This window comes from Leptinotarsa decemlineata, unplaced genomic scaffold (genome assembly GCF_025532065.1).
Source record: "Leptinotarsa decemlineata unplaced genomic scaffold, Ldec_3_MD MMD2_P_RNA_scaffold_4, whole genome shotgun sequence".
NCBI classification, from domain to species: Eukaryota; Metazoa; Arthropoda; class Insecta; order Coleoptera; family Chrysomelidae; genus Leptinotarsa; species Leptinotarsa decemlineata.
Genome location: NW_027412531.1, coordinates 418395 through 442518, shown reverse-complemented (window position 1 = coordinate 442518; position 24124 = coordinate 418395). Strand labels below are relative to the sequence as shown.

Genomic DNA, 24124 nt, shown 5'->3' with positions numbered 1-24124 from the left:
CTTAAATTCATCCACCACATTGCGGTAGAACGATTATGGCTTCAACAAGAGGGCGACAGCTGGTTAACGGAAAAACAAATTTCAACAGAGAGTCAGTTTAAGTAATTATTTTGCGGAGTTTTCCACATCATATCCTGAAGTTTATCCTTTACTCCTATCCCCTTCTATTGCTTCCTCCCCAATTCTGGCTGTGGGAAGTCGAGCAAAAAAATTAAATGACATTGTGTACCAAATTATTTATGTTTTTGCCAATTAAATAGGGTCTTAAAGAAATAACAATTTTCAATTGAAATGGAATTTGAATTGGAATGGACTACCGTGAAAACTTTGGAAATGGTGAAAGTTCGGCATTCCTCCTCTACCTGACTCTGGATCTAACGGATCTTCACCGTTATCAAACTGTTTTCTTTTTTCTTCATCTGTTAACACCTGGAATAAAATAAAGTATAGTGTAAATTTCACCACCAGCTTTCTGATTTTGCAAATGGTGAACAAGTGTAGAATAATAAAATTTCTATAACTTCACCTCAACTTGTCACATTTGTCTATTATAAAGTGCATTTCTTTGATGTCCCCCCCCTTTTTTTGGGGGAACTCAATACTTCTTAGTGTTTTTAGGTTATACAGTGCATTTCTTGAATGTCCCCCCTTTCATTTCTTGAACTCAAACTCAAAAAATTGAAATTTGGGATAATGAAATTATTGCATGAATACTTTATTTTCAAGTGAAACTGACAGATGAAACTTTCAAAATGACGACTGGGCGCCATCTGTGAAAAAAATTAAATGGAAAGGAGGGCCTTGTGACAAATCAGTTTGAAGCTCCTGGCGAATAGAAATATAGATAGACATATACTTTATTGTCCAAGAAAATACAATCTTATTGACAAAGCTTGTTAAAAAATCTGGTATACAGCGTGACTCACGGTCGATGGTAGGTTAGACGTTTCTGGAAAACGCAAAGCATGATTTTTCTGAAAATTTTACCTCTCACATTTCCTTACCTGTTCTATCGATCTAAAATATTTTAAGCATTGCGGCGTTGCCACTTCCATCAAAAAGTCCTAGCAACTTTATTTTTTAAATGGAACACCCCGTATATTAATACATTTTTGGAATCGTTCTGGTATTTCAATACTTTTTTGTTAATAATGTCCTATACCTATCTCTATCTGTTTTCGAGATAAAAAATAAATTGTGCTAAATATGGTCCAAAACATAGCCTTAATTGAAATTAAGTACATCAGTACTCTCAATTCATGAAAAGTTGATATTTTGATGATAGTTTGGACAAACTTGAAATATTCAAATAACACCAAGAAATCGACTCCATATCATACAGGGCGTGCTACAATTACTATTATTTCCATTGTGCATAAAAGTAGTCAAAAGTTCATTTTTTCAAATGAAACCCCCTGTATATTACTCGGTAAATTAAAAGATGGTGAAAAATGCTTCAAGATGATATATCATGTCCCTATACCTAAATCGTCAAGTTTTCTCAATAAAGTCGTTTCTTCTAGAAACATTATTTTTTTTTAGAATTTTGATTTAGGTAGCAGTGGAATTATCAAGCTTATAGCAGTTCGGTTCCTTTAATAAGTAATTTACAAAGAGTTATCGACGGTGTTTCGAATCATCTTCCAAAATGAATGCAAATATCGATTATTCAAACGAAGTTCTTATAAAATTATTTATTATACACATGAACAAAGTGATCAAATCATTGTCAGAACGTGTAAAAAATTCAACCAAATGTATCCTGAATTTTAACACCAATGAACGAGAGGAAGTTTGTAAGGTTACAAAATAATTTCCTTAACTATGGCTCAAAGTTTCCAGGGAACAACTGTACCAAAAATCAGTCATTTCTAGGTAAAAAATAAGATTTTGTGGGCTGAAACATGTGAAAGTACAGACAATAACAGAATAGGATGATTCAAAATAACAAAATTATAAACAAAATATCACAATTTCAGAATAAATGCTGAAAATGTTGTCCATTACATTCTAAACACTTTAAAATGTTTTCTTGTACGCGACTTCTGGTTGCTTTTTAAATTTCCTGGGGATCCAGATCTTCAATACTCCGCACTATTCGCCGTCGCAATTCTTCTTTGGTAGGCACCGGAGTACTGTATACCCTTTCTTTTAAAACACCCCATAAAAAAATTCAAGTGGCGTGAGATCGGGTGATCTCGGTGGCCAATCCCACGGCCCTAAACGCCTAAACCAACGATCGTCGAAGAGTTCGTCAAGTTTCCTGGAAACTTCCTGGGTGGAATGAGCTGGCGCTCCGTCCAGTTGAAACCACGAATTTATATATTCCTCTAAAGGCAAATTTTCAAGAAAATCGGTTACAGTCGTCCCTAATATTTGGAGATATCTCTCTGCATTCAGTGTGTCTTCATAAATAAAAAAGCTAATTTTATTGTTTTTCAGAATACAGAAAACATTCAGGTCAAATTTTTCTTGAAAACTCATTTCTTTTGTAACATGAGGATTATGATCAGCCCAAAAATATTTATTTCTTCTATTGAAAATACCATCCCTCGTAAATTTTGATTCGTCGCTCCAAATTATTTTTGACAAAAATTCCCGATCTTCCTGTGTATGAATCAAAAGGGATTCACAAAAATGCATTCTACGTTCGAAGTCTTCTGCTTTTAGAGCTTGAACTTTGGTAAATTTATACGGATGCATTTCGTGATTTTTCAAAATTCGTTGTACTGAAGCTGTACTGAAGCTGAACGACAACTCTCAGAAGTTTCTCAACTTCTGAGAGTTGTCGTTCGTATGGGGGCGGCAGCTGATTAACGGAAAAACAGATTTTAAACAGATTTTAAACAGATTTATGTGATACACCTAAATCTTTTTCTGCACTGGGAATGGAAGCTTCTGAATATGCATAAAAGTATGCCAAAACGTTAACAGTATTGTCCTCATCTGAAGTAACAGGTTTTGGTAATGTTGAAGGCGCTTTTAACATGGAGCCATAGTTAAGGAAATTATTTTGTAACCTTACAAACTTCCTCTCGTTCATTGGTGTTAATTCAGGATACATTTGGTTGAATTTTCTACAAGTTCTAGCAATGATTTGATCACACTGTCCGTGTATAATAAATAATTTCATAAGAACTTCGTTTGAATAATCAATATTTGCATTCATTTTTGACGATTTTTTGAAACACCGTCAATAACCATTTATCATTTACTTATAAAAGTCACCAAACTGTCATAAGCTTGATATTTCCACGGCTACTTAGAAATCAAATTCTTTAAAAATTATTTTTTGTACAACTATGTTGAAAATGTCTTTGATAGAAACACTTCAATCTGAACACCTACCAAAAAATCATTTAGAAAAGTTCACACATGCAGTTCGTGCTATTGGTAATATTAAATCCCTGTGAAGTTACTGACGATGACGAAGTAGTATTCAGTCCAACTGTAGAAAGTCCTTCATAACTAACCAATAATCCTCCTTAAAATAACGTGAGTTGGCGTATGTAGTTGTAACATATACCTTGTAATTCAAAGATCGTGTGTTCAAATCCCATGGACCCTATAATTTTTTTTATTATCAGCAGTAACGTTATACAAAAAAATGTGTATGATACATTTGTTAAAAGTGATTTTATTTTGCTCGTGAGTTTGCTCCACTTGCTGACGCTCGTCTTGCAATAATCCCCACTCATAAAATAAAATGCCACTTTCAACACTTGTAGGTAAAACGTGAATAACTATTTTTCCACAAAAACGCTTTATTAAGAAAACTTGACGATTTAGACATAGGGACATGTATATCATCTTGAAGCATTTTTCAGCATCTTTCAATTCATCGAGTAATATACAGGGGGTTTCATTTGAAAAAATGAACTTTTGACTACTTTTATGCACAATGGAAATAATAGTAATTTTAGCACGCCCTGTATGATATGGAGTCGATTTCTTGGTGTTATTTGAATATTTCGAGTTTGTCCAAACTATCATCAAAATATCAACTTTTCATGAATTGAGAGTACTGATGTACTTAATTTCAATTAAGGCTATGTTTTGGACCATATTTAGCACAATTTATTTTTTATCTCGAAAACAGATAGAGATAGGTATAGGACATTATTAACAAAAAAGTATTGAAATACCAGAGCGATTCCAAAAATGTATTAATATACGGGGTGTTCCATTTAAAAAAATATAATTGCTAGGATTTTTTGATAGAAGTGGCAACTCCGCAATGCTGAAAATATTTTAGATCGATAGAACAGGTAAGGAAATGTAAGAGGTGAAATTTTCAGAAAAATCATGCTTTGCGTTTTCCAGAAACGTCTAACCAATTATCGACCATGAGTCACGCTGTATATAGCACTTCAAAGAATAAAAGAAAAGAAACAATTCAAAAACACAAATACACAGAAACACAATTTGAGCAAAACTAAGTTCACATATCTAATAGATAAAATATAACAATAGAAAATAAAATTTAACAGAATGTAGACAAAATAGTTTGTATAGTCCCTTTCAAAAGATGTAAATAACAAATATATACAATTTGAACATAAGTTCACATGCCATGGCAATAAACTAAGATCTATCCCAGTATAAAATATAATTTAAAGTATAGGTGTCGATATAAACAAAAAAACACCTATATTAAATCACAGCAATGTTCCATTGTAATATTCATCAAGATTGTAGTATGCTTTAGTTGCAAGGGCATCTTTAACATGATTTCTGAACTTTTTATAGCTTTTTTCCTTCCTAATTTCGTAAGGTATGTGATTATACAGCTTTTTACTTTCATAAATCAAAGAATACTTTGTCTGGCTTGTTTCTGGAACAGGAAGATGTATTTTATTTTCAGTTACTTGCCGGGTTATGTAATTTGTAGGTTCTGGAGTTCCAACCATATTATGTTTTTTGTAAATCAGCCAAACAGTTTCATGTATGAAAATACAAGAAAAATAATGGTTTGCATGACTCTCCCACCTTGCATAAGTATCTAACCGCTCGCTTTTGCAAAACAAACACTGAATAAAAAAGTTGTTGACTGCAAAATCCCCAGAAGGCAACACCATATCTCAGGTGAGACTTAATCAGGGAACGATGTACCATTTTTGTTATGGATGAACTCAGTTCATTTGAAACTATTCGAAGTGCTTAACATCCTGATGCCAATTTTTTATTCAAAGCTGATATATGTTGATCAAATTTTAATTTGTTATCCATGAAGATTCCCAGGAATTTCGATTGCTTTTTATTCTCAAGAATTTGTCCATTCAAGTATAAACTGTTAATATTACAGCTGAAGGTAAGTAGGTTTGTTTTTTTAATATTAAAGCACAAGTAGTTTGCGCCACACCATTTTTTCACAACTTCTAAATCTCTAGAGATAGTTTCTTTCATATTAGAAGTATTTTTTCCATGCCAATGGAGCGTGGTGTCATCTGCAAACATCGTAAAAATTCCTTGAATTGAGAGTAACCAGCTCATTTACATAAATAAGGAAAAGAATCGGGCCTAGTACTGATCCTTGTGGTACGCCCCATAAGATATCCTTAGTTTGTGATACTACCAGTCATTACACACTCCTCTAAACCCATAGTAGTTCAACTTTTGCAAAAGAAATTCATGATTTACACAATCAAAAGCTTTGGAGAAATCGCAGAATACTGCAGCTACGACCTCACCTTTGTTGAGATGTGTGTAGACATGGTCAAGAAAGGAAAAAATTGCAACATTTGTGTCTTTTGCCTTCTGAAAGCCAAATTGACAGTTGGTTAATATATTGTGTTTATAAAGAAAAGCTAATACCCGTTTTCACCATTTTTTCTATGATTTTTGAGAGTGTTGAGAGCATGGAGATACTTCTGAAGTTATTTGGATCTTATGCATTACCACCTTTGAAAATAGGAATTACAAGAGCTGTTTTTAGACACGGAGGGAAATTTCCAAGGGAAAAGGATTTATTTATAGCCATCAATAGTGTATTTATTCAAAGCGGAATCGGAAAGGTTATTTAAAATTTTTACTGAAATTTCATCAATGCCTGTTGCATTTTTGTTTTTATTTTCTTGCAAGATTTCTCTCAGCTCTAATAAATTTGTGTCTTCAAAGTGAAAGTTGTTGGCCACATTTACATTTTTTAAATAATCCATTATATTTTATATAATTTATAAGTTGTACAGGGTGGGCCATAGAAAACTTGACATGGAGGTTTTGGCTACTAATCTTGCAAATCCGAAAAAACGCTCAGACAGGTCGATTTTTATTGGGAGGGGAACAGTTTTTTCGCCATTTACAGCGTCGTATCTTCAACCCCGGAGCAGAGACCTGAACAACTCTTGGAATTTCAAAAGGTAACGAGTCGCACATCGTTTGAAAGATCTTGGAATTCTCTAAACAATAGTGTACACTTTTTTAAATTTGGACGTATTTAAAAGAGTTCTTTCCGATAATTAACTTATTCAATATTGTTAATAGCAACAAATTGTTGTTTCTTACACTACTTTTTTGTTAATTTTTTAGTTCTTTTCTGATAAGAGGACTATTACAATTGAGAAATGGTTAAAACTGCTGTTTCAATTTCTCATTTTCATGTTAAAAGTGATATCTACATTATTACTAGTAGTATGGAACGCCGTTTTACTTTTTATTGTTCGCAAAATTTGTTCTATTTTAAATGACACTTGATTTAAAATGTTACATGAATAAAATTGTTATTTGAATAAAAAAGAGTAATGAAATAACTTGAAGCTTTTATTGATTCCGAAGAAAAATATTGTTTCAGAGTATTGGAAAATGGAACGCCAATTTATTATATATTATGCTGAAAAATAATCTATATACATATAGTTCAACTCAGCAATAAACCAACATTTTAATTCAACAATCAATGGAATGTATTATTCAAGTAAATTCAACAAACGTTTCAATTCCGCATATAATTTTGACCTTTCAATAAAATGTTAGTTATTTATATGACTGTTGAATTACAATGAAACTTTAAATTCACTTTCTAAAAGTAAGTTTGAGAATAAAATTTCAATGAATATATTTGAATGACTGTCAAAGTTTTTCCATGAAACATTGTTGGTAATAAAAATAGACTTTCATTTGTCTGAAAATATAGCAAATTAAATTTCCATACTAAATATTTTTCAATGAATAATAAAGATTGTTATATTTCAATTTTACTGAAAGTGTTCAATATTTGCAACATTCACTTTAATGCATTCAATTTAAAATTTGGTTACAACTTTTGTGCAAAACATTCTCAAGCAAGTATCATTTTATTTCATAAGTCTTTTTAAAAAGCTAATTTCTGACAAAAAATTAAATTTTTTGATGATTTAAAAAGTTTCTTGTATTTGAAAGATACATTTAAAACGATTGTTGATAATTTTAATTCGGCGCTGGTATCGAGCGGATTTATCAAGAACTTCAATTGTTACATATGGCAACATGCTAGTTCATTTATAGTACGACAACACGCCGTTCAACCGTGGCGCCGAATAAAAATTATCAACAATCAATTTAATTCATGTATCACTGAAATTCAACAAACAAAATAATTCAGATCATTTCAAAGGAATATTAATAAAAAGTAAAACGGCGTGGCACGCCGTTTTACTTTCTATTGGTATTTTGTGAAAATGAATTGTTTTGACTGTTGCATTTAGGAGATACATGAATTAAATTGATTGTTGATAATTTTTATTTGTCGCTGCGGTCTAACGGATTATTACCGTACTATGAATTAATTTGTTTGATGAAAAGTTGCGAACAGTTATAATATAGATTCATTGTTTGAAATTTTTGGAAGTAAATGTTTGTCATATATACTTTTTTTGTAACTATCGAATAATTTACTACAATTTCTGTGAAACATGAATAAAATGGTTTGTTGATAATTATAGTTACATGAATTAAAACGATTGTTGATAATTTTTATTCGTTGCTGCGGTCTAACGGATTATTACCGTACTATGACCAACGCCATACATATATACAGATGAGTAGTTCCATAAAAATACGCCCAACGACAGCGCCGAATAAAAATTATCAACAATCAATTTAATTCATGTATCACTGAAATTCGACAAACAAAATAATTCAGCTCATTTCAAATGAATATTAATAAAAAGCAAAACGGCGTGCCACGCCGTTTTACTTTTTATTATTATTCCTTTGGAAAGAATTTAATTAATTTGTTTGTTGCATTTCAGTGATACATGAATTAAATTGTTTGTTGATAATTTTTATTCGGCGCTGACGTCGGGCGTATTTTTACGGAACTACATAACTGCATTTAATATGTATGTCATTGGTCATAGTACGGTAATAATCCGTTCGACTGCAGCGCCGAATAAAAATTATCAACAAACAATTTAATTCATGTATCACTGAAATTCAACAAACAAAATAATTCAGATCATTTCAAAGGAATATTAAAAAAAGTAAAAAGGCGTGGCACGCCGTTTTACTTTCTATTGGTATTTTGTAAAAATGAATTGTTTTGATTGTTGCTTTTAGGTGATACATGAATTAAATTGATTGTTGATAATTTTTATTCGGCGCTGCGGTCGGACGGAATATTGTGTTACTATCACTAAACTATCATGTTGCCAGATTTAAAAATTCAGTTTCTGCACGAATCCGTTCGACGCTAGCGCCGAATTAAAATTATCAACAATCGTTTTAATTCATGTAACTATAATTATCAACAAACCATTTTATTCATGTTTCACAGAAATTGTAGTAAATTATTCGATAGTTATAAAAAAAGTATATATGACAAACATTTACTTCCAAAAATTTCAAACAATGAATCTATATTATAACTGTTCGCAACTTTTCATCAAACAAATTAATTCATGTAACATTTTAAATCAAGCGTCATTTAAAATAGAACAAATTTTGGGAACAATCGTTTTTAATGTGTCGAACAAATGCATGAATCAATTAAATTCAAACAAATACATTGTTAGTTGAATAAATTGAGGAATGAATATTTGTGACAATAAAAAGTAAAACGGCGTTTCATATAGTAGTGAGTGCCGTAAAGTGTTGCTAAAGAAACAATGGTTTACACAACTGCAGAGAGGGTTGAGTTGATTGAACTGAACTATGGAAATAGACGTTGTTCTGCGGGAGCCGCTGAACTGTTCAATCAACAACATGAGAAGAATGTGTCGCGACAGTATGTTTTCGATTTAATTGCAAAATTTCGCGCAACTGGATCTGTAGCAAACAAAAAACGGCAAATCGAACCACCAGTAACAAATGAGGCGACACAAGTGGCAATTCTGGGCCATGTTGAGCTTGACCATACTTTGAGCACAAGAAAGTTAGCATTTGTTTCCGGGGTGTCACGAACTAGCATTCGACGTATTTTAAAAACCCACAAAATGCATCCTTACAAGATTAAATTAACGCAAGAACTGAATGAAGATGATTTCGATCGACGCTAGCAATTTTGCGAGTTGGTTAGTGAACGAGCGGTGGGAAATCCACATTTTGTTTTCAACAGTGCTTCAGTGATGAATGTTCTTTTTTTCTAAATTGCACAGTTAATCGCCATACTTGTCGCTATTGGGCTGATTCAAATCCTCACATTTTTCATGAAATGCATACTCAACGTCCACAAAAATTAAATATATGGGCTGGAATTTTTGGTGACCGTATTGTTGACCCATTGTTTTTAGGAGGCGATTTAACCGGACAAGTGTATCTGTAGCTTCTGGAAGATACTATTAATCCCCTTCTTCTCACTGATATCATTAAAAATGCCCACAATTATCAGGTAGATCTGTTAATATTTCAACAAGATGGGGCTCTTCTGTACTACGCTCTGTCTGTTCGGCAGTATTTATATCAGACTTTTCCGGATCACTGGATTGGGGGGCGGGGCACTATCGAATGGCCACCACGATCACCAGACCTCTCGCCGTTAGATTCCTTTCTGCAGGGTCATTTGAAAAGCAGAATTCACTGTACTCCTCCTGCATCACTCGAAGGTTTACGGCAACGAATCACGTTCGAGAACGTTTCCAGCAGAATCTCTATTAATGCATGGAAGCTGGAGGTGCCCGTTTTGAGCATATGCTAACATGAGAATAAAGTAAGTAACTTCAACTCACGACGCTGTAAATGGGGAAAAAACTGCCTCCCTCCCAATAAAAATCGACCTGTCTGACCGTTTTTTCGAATTTGCAAGATTAGTACCCTGCCTGCTGCTTGCAAAGTTTTTATCACCTCGATGTCTCTATCCAGAACTGTTACAGTATTAGTGAATACAGATACAGATAATTTATTCATCATTGAAGTTTCTTACACAATGGTACAAAACTTATCAGACTAGTCAAAACATATTATAGTATTACAACTTATAAAAACATGATAGAGCTCACAAGAAAATATGAAAAACTCACAGATAGTGCATCAAACAGAGAGGTACTCCTCTATTGTATAAAAAGTATTTTCATTAAGGTAATTGAATGGGTTTTTTTTTTTAATTATTAATTGAATAATGTTGTTTTGAAGGTATTAAAATTTTTTATCTCACCAAAGATCCTATTGAAACGGTTATAACATAGAATTCCTTGGTATTTTGGAGAATTCTGTCCCACACTAAGCCTAGAGAATGGTAAGCGAATGTCACTTTTTTTCCGTGTTTGGTGTTGGTGAATTTCACTACTTTTCATGTAGGTATCTTGCTCTTTTTTAATATTCATAATTAGAAGATAAATATAAAGTGATGGTAAAGTTAGAATTGACAGTGACTTGAAATAAGCTTTACAAGATACATTATTTTGAACTCCCATCATGCATCTTATGATTTTCTTCTGAGCAATGAATACTTTATCAATATGTGTTGAATTACCCCAGAAGATCAAGCCATACGTGAGTGCCGACGACACTAGACCATGATATGCCATTCTGAGAACCTCTATAGATACAGTGTCCTTCAGTTGTCTGATAATAAAATTGATACTACTCAATTTCCCTACCAGATTTTCGATATGAGTTCTCCATGTCAGTTTCTCATCAATTGTTACACCCAGAAATTTTATGCTTGATACTTGCTCAATTGACTTATGATTTATTTTAACAAGAGGGCTTGCGTCACTGCTGATATTTTTTTGTCGAAAAACCATGAAGAATGTTTTGGAAGCATTTAAAATCTATTATTCAGGCACCATTGAAAGAATTCCTCAGCGCATACATTGCTCAGACGAATGCTTTTGTCCAGAGTATCTTGTGATATCATATGATTTGTATCGTCGGCATAAATTACGGTTTTTTGCGGGGAACCACAGGATGAAATCATGTCATTAATAAATATGATAAAAAGCAGTGGACCAAGTATTGAGCCTTGTGGTACAGCCATAGAAACATTGGTTGACTTTGATTTGAATGAATTCATCATGACAATCTGACTTCTATTTTGTAAATAGAAAGAAACCCATCTATTCGCTACTCCACGAACTCCAATACGGTTTAATTTTTGAAATAGAAGCTCATGATTAACAGTATCAAATGCTCTACTGAGATCAAAATATAGTGCAATAGTATATTCCTTAGTATTCAAGCTAGAATAAATCATATTACATAATTCGTTCATAGCTGATTCTGTAGATTTTCCAGCCCGAAATCCATGTTGAGATCCTTTCAATAAATTATTATTTTCCAAGAAATTTCTTAGACGGAAATTGAAGCAATAATCGATTATTTTTGCTAGTTGACTTTGTAAGCATACATTCCTGTAGTTGTTGATGTCTTCCTTGGAACCTTTCCTCTTATATATCGGTACTGACTTTGAAACTTTCAATTTTTCAGGATATTTTCCTGAACTGAATGATTCATTGATTATGTGACACAAAGGATAACATACTGCGTCACTAACAGCTCTCAAGCACTTACCATTTATCTCATCAATTAATATCTTGTAACTGGAACAATAACTCAGTTAATGTCGATAATATTTTACATGAATTAATTGATAATGTATCAACAATTGTTAATGTAATTGTCCCTGAGAAAACAATATATCTCAAAAGTAATTATGTACCCTACTTTGATGATGAACTTAAAGAAAAAAGACGTGAGCGTAATAATGCATATTACAATTTTAGGCATTGCGAGGGTGGTCTAAAAGAAGAACTTTGGAATGTCTATAAGATCATTAGAAATCAATATGTTGTTTTACTAAAGGAAAAAGAGAGATTATATTTTGAACAAACTATAGACAAAAATAAAAATAATAGTATGGAAATGTGGAAGTGTCTTAAAAAACTTGTTAAGCCAAAACAAGATGTTGTTAGCCGTATTCAGTTTGAGATTAATAATCAAAATGTAATTTTGAATAAGGAAATAGACATTGCTAATAATTTCAATTCATATTTCATATATAGTGTAAATGAAATAACTTCAGTTTTTCAAAATGTACAGCAATGGACCCATGACTACCCTGTTATATCAGCTAATTTCACTGAATTCTCGCCTTTAACAATTAATGAACTAAGAAATATTATATTCTCGCTTGACAAAACTAACAAAGCAGAAATTTTAAATGATAATTTCTTAAAAAAAAGCTTTGATGTGGCTGGGTACGCAATATTAAATTTAATTAACACATCACTTAGAACCGGTGTGTTTCCAGATCAATTTAAGATTTCCACTGTTGTTCCTGTACCGAAAATTAACTCAATTAAAGCTGAACATTTTAGACCATTAAATATACTACCAACTCTTGAAAAAGTGTTAGAAATGTCTGTATATAACCAAATTATTCAGTACTTTAATACCAATAAATTGTTTATAGGCAACCAATCAGGTTTTAGAGCTAGACACTCATGTGAAACGTCTCTACAATTTTTAATAACTGAATGGAAAAATACAATTGATAGAAATCAGTACATTGTTGCGACATTTCTCGACCTTAAAAGGGCATTTGAAACAATTGATCGAAATATTCTACTTGAAAAATTAAAATATTATGGGATATCAGGGATTGTTTTCGATTGGATTCAAAGTTACTTATTCAACAGAAGACAAAAAACTAAATTTGGAAAAGAATTGTCAGATGAACTTATAATTGAGAGTGGCATACCCCAGGGTAGTGTGTTAGGTCCATTGCTTTTTATTATTTACCTAAATGATATTAATCACATATCTGGATCACACTGTATAAATCTTTTTGCAGATGATACATTGGTTTATTGTATACATGAAAATTTGGATCAGGCAATTGTTGAAATGAATAGGTCTTTAAATAGCATTGAAACATATTTATTTATTAATAAACTGAAACTAAATGTCAATAAAACAAAAAGTATGATTTTGACATCATCTTATAAGTATGATCAAATTGTTTGATCAAATGCTGTTATAAATATTAATAATGTTAGCATTGAAATTGTGACTGAAATAAAATATTTGGGTTTCATAATTGATAAAAATTTAAAACTAAATAGTCATGCTGATTTTATTTGTAAAAAAATATCTAAGAAACTTTTTTTTCTCTCTCGTATATGTAAAAAAGTGTCTATGTATGCTAGGTTGACTATTTTTAAAAGCCTAATACAACCTCATTTTGATTATTGTACTACATTACTTTTTCTACTTGGTAAAAATAAAATAGCGCAATTGCAAAAGCTTCAAAATCGGGGCATGCGATTAATATTGGGATGTAGCCGTTACTCAGCAATTAAATCGATGTTACAGTGTCTAAACTGGTTTTCAGTTGAAGAACGTATATTATATATGACTATGATCTTTATATTTAAGCCGCATAAAGGATTGCTACCCAATTACTTTCAAAAATTCTTATTGAGAAATAATGAAGTTCATGATTACAATACGAGAAGAAATAACAATTTTTACATTAATAAAACTAACACTAAATTTGGAATGAATAGTATATTTCATAAAGGCTTAAACGAATTTAATAAACTACCACAATTTGTAAAAGAATCTAATTCAATAAACCAATTTAAGTCATCATTAAAGAAGTATATTAGTGACAGCTCATTATGATATTTGTAATTTTTTTTTTATTTTTTAATGTGAATTAACCTAATAACCTAATAATCTATAGATATGTATGTATATTTGGTTTTCCTTGAAAGGTACTTTAAAATGTTACTATATTTAAATAGTTAAGGTCGTGAGATATTTTTGAATTTGTAATTTTTCTTTTTTTTTGTATATTAGGCTTGCCTACTTAATAAATAAATACAATACAATACAATACAATCAATTCCAGCGGCTTCTTTAGAACACACTTTATGTATTGTCTCTTTTATCTCAAGTGGAGTTGTTGGAGTCATGAAGAAAGTAATGCTTGAGAAATGTTCTAATTTTACCTTATTGAAATTGGGGTCAATACTTTGTATATTCATAAAAACTTTCAGAAATTCGTCACATATTTCTGTTTGATTTGTGATGATCTGACTGTCTACAACAATTTTACTAATCTCATCTCTGGATCCATTATCATAATTAATTGTTCATATCTATTGTTAATCACTTCGTTTTTAGTGGTTTTGTATATTTTTGTCATATCAACTAACATTTGGTGCATTTGCTTCAATTCATTTGAGAACCATGGCTTGTCATCTTTCCTAGATCGAACTATAGAAACAGGAAATGCTAAATTGAAATAATACAACACTAATTCATAAAAAGCATCAAATTTTTGATCTAGTGAATTAGAGTCGTAAACTTCAGCCCAATTTTCTGAACTCAAAATATTTCTAAAAGTATTTAAATTATTGATAGAAAAATTCCGTTTCCTTATATACTCAGCTTTACCTCTGACTTTTTATATTTCAAAACAACATTGCTGCAATGTATGATCTGATAAATGAGTATCTTCAATGAATACCGATAATGCTTTTGTATTAGAAAAAATCACGTCAATCCCTGAAACTGTGGTTTGTGTGATTCGTGTGGGTTTATCAATAGGATTAGTCATACCAAACTCGTTGAATAAATTTATTATTTCAACTGTTTCTCTGCTATGTTTTAGAAAATCTACATTAATATCGCCGCATACGATATAATAATATTCCTTACGATAAATATTGTTCATCAAATCATACACTGCATCTATAAAAATGTTACTATCACTGTTTGGTGTTCTATATGCAGTTATAATAAATAGTTTAGACTGACCATTCAAAACATCTAACACAGCAATACTAATTTCAAAATGTTTATACAATTATCGTATTTCACAGATTTGGCTGGAATATTATTTTTAGTATAAATACAAGTACCTCCATGGTCAGAGTCTTTGCGACAAAAGCTACTTATCAGTTTGTAACCAGGATAAGCTGCGTTTTCAATTTCATTGTTTTTTAGCCAATGTTCGCTCAAACAAACTATATCTGGATCTTTACTCTCAAATAAAATGTCTAAGCTTAATAACTTTTTAGGTAACCCCTGTATATTATAATGTAGCTTTTAGAGCCAATTCCCCTAGGCCAAAAACGTGGTTCGTAGATTCGATTCTTCCACTCAAAATGTGCTGCCATCATGAATTGTTTATATCTACTACCTATGACATAATACTATATTTTATGAAGATTTTTTCTTATTGGCAATTCAAATGTTATATTTGTGCTGTTGTTTTTCAACTGACAGTTGTCATTCATACTATGACACTTTTAACCTTTTTCTAATATGTTCCTGTTGTTTCTTTTTTAATTAAGTCGGTAGGTTCTATGAATTTTTTATATTTCTATATAATTATATATTTTACTTCTTTTATATTAACAACTTATGACAGTGTTCATATCATTTAATTCATTTCTATATTAATTATGACGTTTTTGTCAGTTACTGCTGAAATGTATTCATACTTTTATGCTTTTTAACTGAGAAATAAAGATTTATTATTATTATTATAATTAAAAACCTCCATGTCAAGTTTTCGATGGCCCACCCTGTATTTCTGTAACTGTGCTATATTGACCCAAGTAAAAACTGAATGTTTATTTCAACACCAATAAAAATAATCTATTAAAAAAAAAAAAAAAAAAAAAAAACTTTTCCAAATAAATTACATGAATACTTACTTCTTTGGCTGCAGCTATGTCGATGAATTTTTTTTCAGCAATCTTCTTCATTTTCTCATCGTTCTGATAATTATCCGGATGCCACTTCTGCGCCATTTTCCTATAAGCTTTGACGATTTCTTTTTTGCTAGCGGTTCTCTTAACTTCCAATATCTTATAATAGTCTCTTTGTTCTGCTTGTTTTTGCCGCTTTTCCGCCTTGTTGAGCCCCTCTTTAGCTCTATCCAAATGAGAATTTATTTCTAAAGCGGAACGATAATCGCGAATTGCATCATCGTAAAGTTCAGCTTGTAAGTAAGCTTCTGCTCTATCACAGTAAATATTTGGATCTTCGTTATAATTTAGAGCTTCTGTACACATTTTTATGGCTTCTGAACTTTGTTCATCATTACTATAACATGTACATAATAATTTTTTACTCTCAAAAATTATATTTGGGTTTTCTTTTTCGTTCGTCAAAATCTTGTTGGCTGCTTCTATACATCTCGTATAATCGTTGCTTTCCATCGCGTTCTCGGCATCGACCAACAGTTTTTCTATTTTCTTTACTTTTTTATAGAACGGAAAACAGTCTTTATGTTCCGGATCTAGCTTCAAGCACTCTCTGACGGATTTCAAAGCTTCGGTAGCTTGCCCCACTTTATATAACAACTGTGAGAGTTTGTAGTAGCCGTCAGTATCGTCGCTTTGAAGCTTCGCAGCTGATTTCAAATCAGATATGGCAGATATTTCATCTCCGCTCATCATGTACAACTCTGAACGAAAATCGTACAATTCTGGAGCCCAGGGACAGACTTCAATAACTTCTGATATGTAATGAATTGCAGAAGTGAAATCACCACGTCCATAATGGAATTCGGCATTTCTTTTCCGTTCCTTTACAGGGTCAATTTTCTGTATGAGGCTGTTTGCTTCGGCATTGTAAGGATCGGCCTTCAACTGAAAATTAGTGAAAGGTAGAAATGGAACTTCTGACGTGAAATAAATCTATTGAAAACACAAGAAACAAGTACTGACCCTCGATGATGCTAACTCGGTTAGCGAAACGCACGTCGAGAGTCAGTACTTTTGTTCTGGTATGGAAAAAGTGTTTTCGAAAATTAGTAATTATGCAAACTTTTATACAGGGTGATTCAAAAGTACTTTGACAAACTTCAGGAGGTGATTCCTCACAATATTCTAATTCGTTTCCAAGATACAGGATGTTGAAGTTTTATTTTTATTTTCGTTTTTTTTCAAATAACATTTGATATACTGAACTTAATTAAACGAAACTTAGTAATAGGAGGTTTTTGAGGTGTCGAATTCGAACCTGAAGTTCTTATTGCTCTTACTCGTAGGGGGAGCCACCTACACGTCTTTTTCTTTTTTAAAGATTCATAACTTTTTTGGGCGTACTTCTAGCACATTTTTCAGTAAAAAAATCGATTCCTCTATCATATCTACGTAAATAAACTACCTTTGTTACTAGTCGCTGTAAGCAACCGTTTTCTAAATATTTGGACTTGAAAACTTCAAGTCGATTATTTGATAATCGATGCATGTTGAAGTTATTACGAATATTTTGCTTTTTTCACGAGAGTGCTCCAGCAAGTGGAGCAAACTCACGAGCAAAATAAAATCACTTTTAACAAAAAATGTATCATACAAATTTTTTTGTATAACGTTACTGCTGATAATAAAAAAAATTATAGGGTCCATGGGATTTGAACACACGATCTTTGGAATACAAGGCATATGTTACAACTACATACGCCAACTCACGTTATTTTAAGGATGATTATTGGTTAGTCATGAGAAGGACTTTCTACAGTTGGACTGAATACTACTTCGTCATCGTCAGTAACTTCACAGGGTTTAATATTACCAATAGCACGAACTGCATGTGTGAACTTTTCTAAATGATTTTTTGGTAGGTGTTTTGATTGAAGTGTTTCTATCAAAGAGATTTTCAATAACAGTTATACAAAAAATAATTTTTGAAGAATTTGATTTCTAGGTATCCGTGGAAATATCAAGCTTATGACAGTTTGGTGACTTTTATAAGTAATTGATAGATGGTTATTGACGGTGTTTCAAAAAATGCCAAAAATGAATGCAAATATTGATTATTCAAACGAAGTTCTTATGAAATTATTTATTATACACGGACAGTGTGATCAAATCATTGCCAGAACTTGTAGAAAATTCAACCAAATGTATCCTGAATTAACATCAATGAACGAGAGGAAGTTTGTAAGATTACAAAATAATTTCCCTAACTATGGCTCCATGTTAAAAGCGCCTTCAACATTACCAAAACCAGTTACTTCAAATGAGGACAATACTGTTAACGTTTTGGAATATTTTTATGCATATCCAGAAGCTTCCATTCGCAGTGCAGAAAAAGATTTAGGTGTATCACATGCTTCAGTACAACGAATTTTGAAAAATCAAGGAATGCATCCGTATAAATTTACCAAAGTTCAAGCTCTAAAAGCAGAAGACTTCGAACGTAGAATGCATTTTTGTGAATCCCTTTTGATTCATACACAGGAAGATCGGGAATTTTTGTCAAAAATAATTAAGAGCGACGAATCAAAATTTACGAGGGATGGTATTTTCAATAGAAGGAATAAACATTTTTGCGCTGATCATAATCCTCATGTTACAAAAGAAACGGGTTTTCAAGAAAAATTTGACCTGAATGTTTTCTGTATTCTGAAGAACAATAAAATTAGTTTTTTTATTTATGAAGACATACTGAATGCAGAGAGATATCTCCAAATATTAAGGACGACTGTATTCGATTTTCTTGAAAATTTGCCTTTAGAGGAATATAGGAATTCGTGGTTTCAACTGGACGGAGCGCCAGCTCATTCCACCCAGGAAGTTTCCAGGAAACTTGACGAACTCTTCGACGATCGTTGGTTTAGGCGTTTAGGGCCGTGGGATTGGCCACCGAGATCACCCGATCTCACGCCACTTGACTTTTTTTATGGGGTGTTTTAAAAGAAAGGGTATACAGTACTCCAGTGCCTACCAAAGAAGAATTGCGACGGCGAATAGTGCGGAGTATTGAAGATCTGGATCCCCAGGAAATTGAAAAAACAACCAGAAGTCGCGTACAAAAAAACATTTTAAAGTGTTTACTATTTACCTAGAAATGACTGATTTTTGGTATAGTTGTTCCCTGGAAACTTTGAGCCATAGTTAAGGAAATTATTTTGTAACCTTACAAACTTCCTCTCGTTCATTGGTGTTCAAGATACATTTGGTTGAATTTTCTACAAGTTCTGGCAATGATTTGATCACAATGTCCGTGTATAATAAATAATTTCATAAGAACTTCGTTTGAATAATCGATATTTGCATTCATTTTGGAAGATGATTCGAAACACCGTCGATAACTCTTTGTAAATTACTTATAAAAGTAACCGAACTGCTATAAGTTTGATAATTCCACTGCTACCTAAATCCAAATTCTAAAAAAAAATAATGTTTCTAGAAGAAGCGACTTTATTGAGAAAACTTGACGATTTAGGTATAGGGACATGATATATCATCTTAAAGCATTTTTCACCATCTATCAATTTACTGAGTAATATACAGGGGGTGTCATTTGAAAAAATGAACTTTTGACTACTTTTATGCACTATGGAAATAATAGTAATTTTAGCAGGCCGTGTATCATATGGAGTCGATTTCTTGGTGTTATTTGAATATTTCGAGTCTGTTCAAACTATCATCAAATTATCAACTTTTCATGAATTGAGAGTACTGATGTACTTAATTTCAATTAAGGCTATGTTTTGGACCATATTTAGCACAATTTATTTTTTATCTCGAAAACAGATAGAGATAGGTATAGGACATTATTAACAAAAAAGTATTGAAATACCAGAGCGATTCCAAAAATGTATTAATATACGGGGTGTTCCATTAAAAAAAATAAAGTTGCTAGGATTTCTTGATGGAAGTGGCAACGCCGCAACGCCGAAAATATTTAAGGAAATGTAAGAGGTGAAATTTTCAGAAAAATCATGCTTTGCGTTTTCCAGAAACGTCTAACCTACCATCGACCGTGAGTCACGCTTTATATATATACACACATATAGACCCATGTACACACATAATATTTTTATAAAATGTTTTGATTTCTTAATACAGGCAGTTAATTAGTACATACATATATATACTCATACATACACACCTACTCTTAACACGATTTAGTGAGAGACATGGATACGACATATTTTGTACTGCTGACACAGCTATTCAAAATTTTGTTCGAAAAATTCCCTCAAATCATAAAACGGTCTTGTTATTAAAAATTTTTTTGCAGCCCTTCTGAATTTCGGAGTGCTATGAATATTTTTAATTTGCTTCGGTAGATGGTTGAACAGTTTCATACCATTGTAAACAATTGAATTTTGGCATTGGGCTGTTCTGGGGATCAATGAAGGTATATATTGGCCATTTGCCCTAGTGTCAGATTTTAATAAATGTAGTTTATGCTTATGAACTAAACTAGTTGATTCTAACACGAAGATAGATGTTAACGTGAGTATCCTCTGAGATATAAATGAGAGTTTACATGAAGTTTGGTGATTAACATGGCATATGTATCTCAGTGCTCTCTTTTGTAGCTTAAAGATCATTGAGAACAACGCTTGTGAGCAGGCTCCCCAAAATGCTATTCCATATCTGATGTGAGATTCCAGGAGAGCAAAGTATGCTTTTCTAGCAATAAGATAACCGATGTCATTTCGAATAACTGTGATAAAAACTGTGATAAAACCCAGATGACAATTTCTTTGCCATTGCCATAATATGCTCATCAAACTTTAAATCATGGTCCAATACAATACCTAAGAATCTATAATTATCAGATTTTATGAGTGTATCATTATTTTGTTGTACTTTGTCAATGTCCCATTTAACTAATAACACTTTAGTTTTCTTAGAGTTGAAGACCATTTGATTGGGATCACACCACCTTTTTATTTCAGTTAGATCTAAAGAGATCAATTGGCTGAAAGTATTCTTATCTTTAGTGTGCCATTCTATAGTTGCATAATCTGCAAGTAAAGTGAACCTACCACTAATATTCAAGTTGGTGAGATCATTTAAATATAACAAAAATAATATGGGACCCAAGACAGAGCCTTGTGGAACTCAGCTGGTCATTTTTTTATTCTCAGATACTGCACCCGAAACTTTCACATATTGTTCCCTGTCTTGCAAGTAAGATGTCATCCATTTATGGGATATGATGCCATAGTACTCAAGCTTCTGCAGCAGTATTCCATGATTCACACAATCAAAAGCTTTGGATAAGTCACAGAACACCGCCGCGGTCGCTTCTTGATTATTAAGATTATTGTACACGTTTTCTAAAAATTTAACATAAACTCCCCGATTCTGTCTTCCAAGAACATAGAGTTGGGAAGAGTGGCATCATTCTTTTTTACCCCGAAGAAATCCCAGAAGTAGCTGGGGGTCATCATGAATGGCATTCTCCACATGAATCATGTATAGAGTGTAGCAATGCTTAGTAAGGAATTTGCAGTGTTGTCTCATGTCGGAAAAATTTATATAACCATACTAGTCAGTTTGTATTTAGCGTGAACTTTTTTTTTATTTACGATTAGGTCTCCATGAATGAGGTAATATTTGTGAGTCATCTCGTTTGTTAAGGCAGTTGGAACGTTTTTCTATTTCAATAATAATAATAATCTTACTCTACTCGTTTTGAGAAGTGAAGTGGATTCTGGAGGAGCTGTATGAACTCGACGTAAAGACCCGAAAAATGATGCATCTCTATAGGAGTTTGCATCCCAAATCGTCCGTTCCACGGTTGTACCTCCCCCGACAACAGGGAGGCCATGGACTTTTGAATTTGGAGTGTCTAGATGACAGAATGGTGCTGGATACAGCCTGTAAAGTCGTCAGGAGTTCGGATCCTCTTCTATGCATGGTCCGTGACCATGAGAGAGCAGGAATTGGTGCATTTCTCTTTAGGGCAGCTACCCGAGCAGCTGATGAACTCGGTATAGTTTTGCTCAAGGCAAGCGCAGAGAGTTCATTGAACAAGCACGCCATCTAGCGTCTAGTAGCAATACTAGGTTTTACAAGGATTGTAGTCGATTTATTCAACTGTAGGCTGTAGCTGTTTCTTATGAACACTTACACGTACAGATGGCATTGTCCACAAAACCAATTAAAATTGTATGTTTATAACAATAACTTCTACTTTAGGTATACTACTTTATACACAACTAACGTGAATTCTGGTGAAAGGCTGTCGTAGATTTTAAAAACAGATGTCAACGTCTTAATGTTATTCTGAATATTTCAAGGGCAACGCCCTTGATTGTAAGTAAATTTTTGAGAAGTAATAATCTCTTTGAGATTCCTCTGCGCTCAAATACTGGTATCATCTTATTCCCCTTTAGCGGTCGATTCTTCTCTAACATATTCTATATGGGAATCACCAACACATTTGTGTTGGTGATTCCCATATTCAAATAACTTGTTGTTCTTCATCAATTTGTGGAGCATCAGTAAAACACTACAAAACACCTGGTTTCTTCAATAAAGATCCCACCAGGAACCTCCAAACATCAAAATCTACACCATGGAATTGTCCGACTCCATATTTGTCTTCTTTCATTTGTAGACATACTTTGCTACAATATTATTTACTAAAAATGAACTACAAAACCTTCAGTCATATAGAAACATTAACACCTCAAAATATATAATACTTGATGAAAATTTGACTGCTTTGTGAAAGTTATTTCTATGGAATAAAGGTTTGGCCATACCAGATTCTTCTACTTACCACATTATAAAAATCCAACTGTGCCAAGTCAAAATGAGCTTGTTTCAGGTGTATATTTCCTCTACTTATCCGAGCGGCAGTAAAGTCTGGCTTAATTTCTAAAACACGATCCAAGTCGGATAGAGCATTTTTAGCTTTTCCTAGAGCAAGATATACCGTTCCCCTTTTGAAGTATGTGAGGTAATTATTAGGATCCCCTTCTGAAAGTTTAAAACCAGTTATCTGTGAGGATCACTTACTATTAACTACTTACCCACGGCAAGATGGTATTGGGTTAAAGCATCTCCTAAATGTCCGTTTGCTAGATATTGCTTACCCAGCTGTAAATGCTTATCTATATCTTCTTGTGTTATACATTCTGAAACTTAAACAAAAATAAATTTTAGACATTTCTGCCTTTTCCCAAACTTACTTTCTATCAAAACTTCAGAAAATAATAATATTACATAAAAATTGAATTTCATATTTCTAATACAGAAATCAAAATTGCTCGACATATTTTTTGACGAGATAATTGTAACTCAACACTTATCATTCGAAATTCATTCTCAATAAGCAAAATTCGCGATCCACGACCACGAAAATACATTATACCTAATATTTAAAAAATTGTCAATTGTCACTTTCCCACTAATCAATCGTGGTCCGACGTAATTGGCAGAAAAAGGGGAATGGAGATCATAGAGAAATTTATGATAGAGACACAGAGATATCTGGCTTCGCTATGACATTAAAAAAAGAAAGAAATAATCCCATCCTTGTTTCCGTGGAATGTGTACTTTTTGAGGTACAAACATGAAAATTCATGAATATCTAGAAGAATGAAAAGTGTATGTGATCTTTTATATTCATCTAATTGAGGCAGATGTATAAATTATCTGTCCTGTTATTCACAGAAAATGGACACCAATATGACTTGGCACAATCATGTCGCTGGAATTGCAAAACCTGCTTCTCAAAAGCTTGGAACCTGTTCCGAACCAGAAAACTGTACACACCTCAGCAACTTTTGATGATTTATAAAGATCAAATAAGACCTTCTTTGGAGTATTGTTCTCATGTATGGAGCTCTGCCCCCAAACATACCTTAAAGTTGCTGGATTCCATCCAGAAAAGGGCCATCCGCCTGATTGGAGACGCGAACATCACGTTCAACCTTGATAGCCTGGAACATCGAAAAAGGGTTGAAGATTTGTCTCTCTTCTATAGATAC

At 32.6% G+C, this 24124-nt stretch overlaps 1 protein-coding gene across 1 annotated transcript; it reads right to left on the bottom strand.

Moving 5' to 3' along the window:
* Window positions 1–221: 221 nt before the first annotated feature.
* P58IPK (dnaJ homolog subfamily C member P58IPK) lies at window positions 222–23521 on the bottom strand. Its single transcript, XM_023171616.2, has 5 exons — window positions 23324–23521; window positions 23165–23275; window positions 22912–23111; window positions 16086–17024; window positions 222–429 (listed from the first exon to the last, which is right to left on the bottom strand). The coding sequence occupies exons 1-5, from the start codon at window positions 23406–23408 to the stop codon at window positions 283–285; spliced, it is 1482 nt and encodes a 493-aa protein (XP_023027384.2). The 5' UTR covers window positions 23409–23521; the 3' UTR covers window positions 222–282.
* Between the last annotated feature and the right edge of the window lie 603 nt (window positions 23522–24124).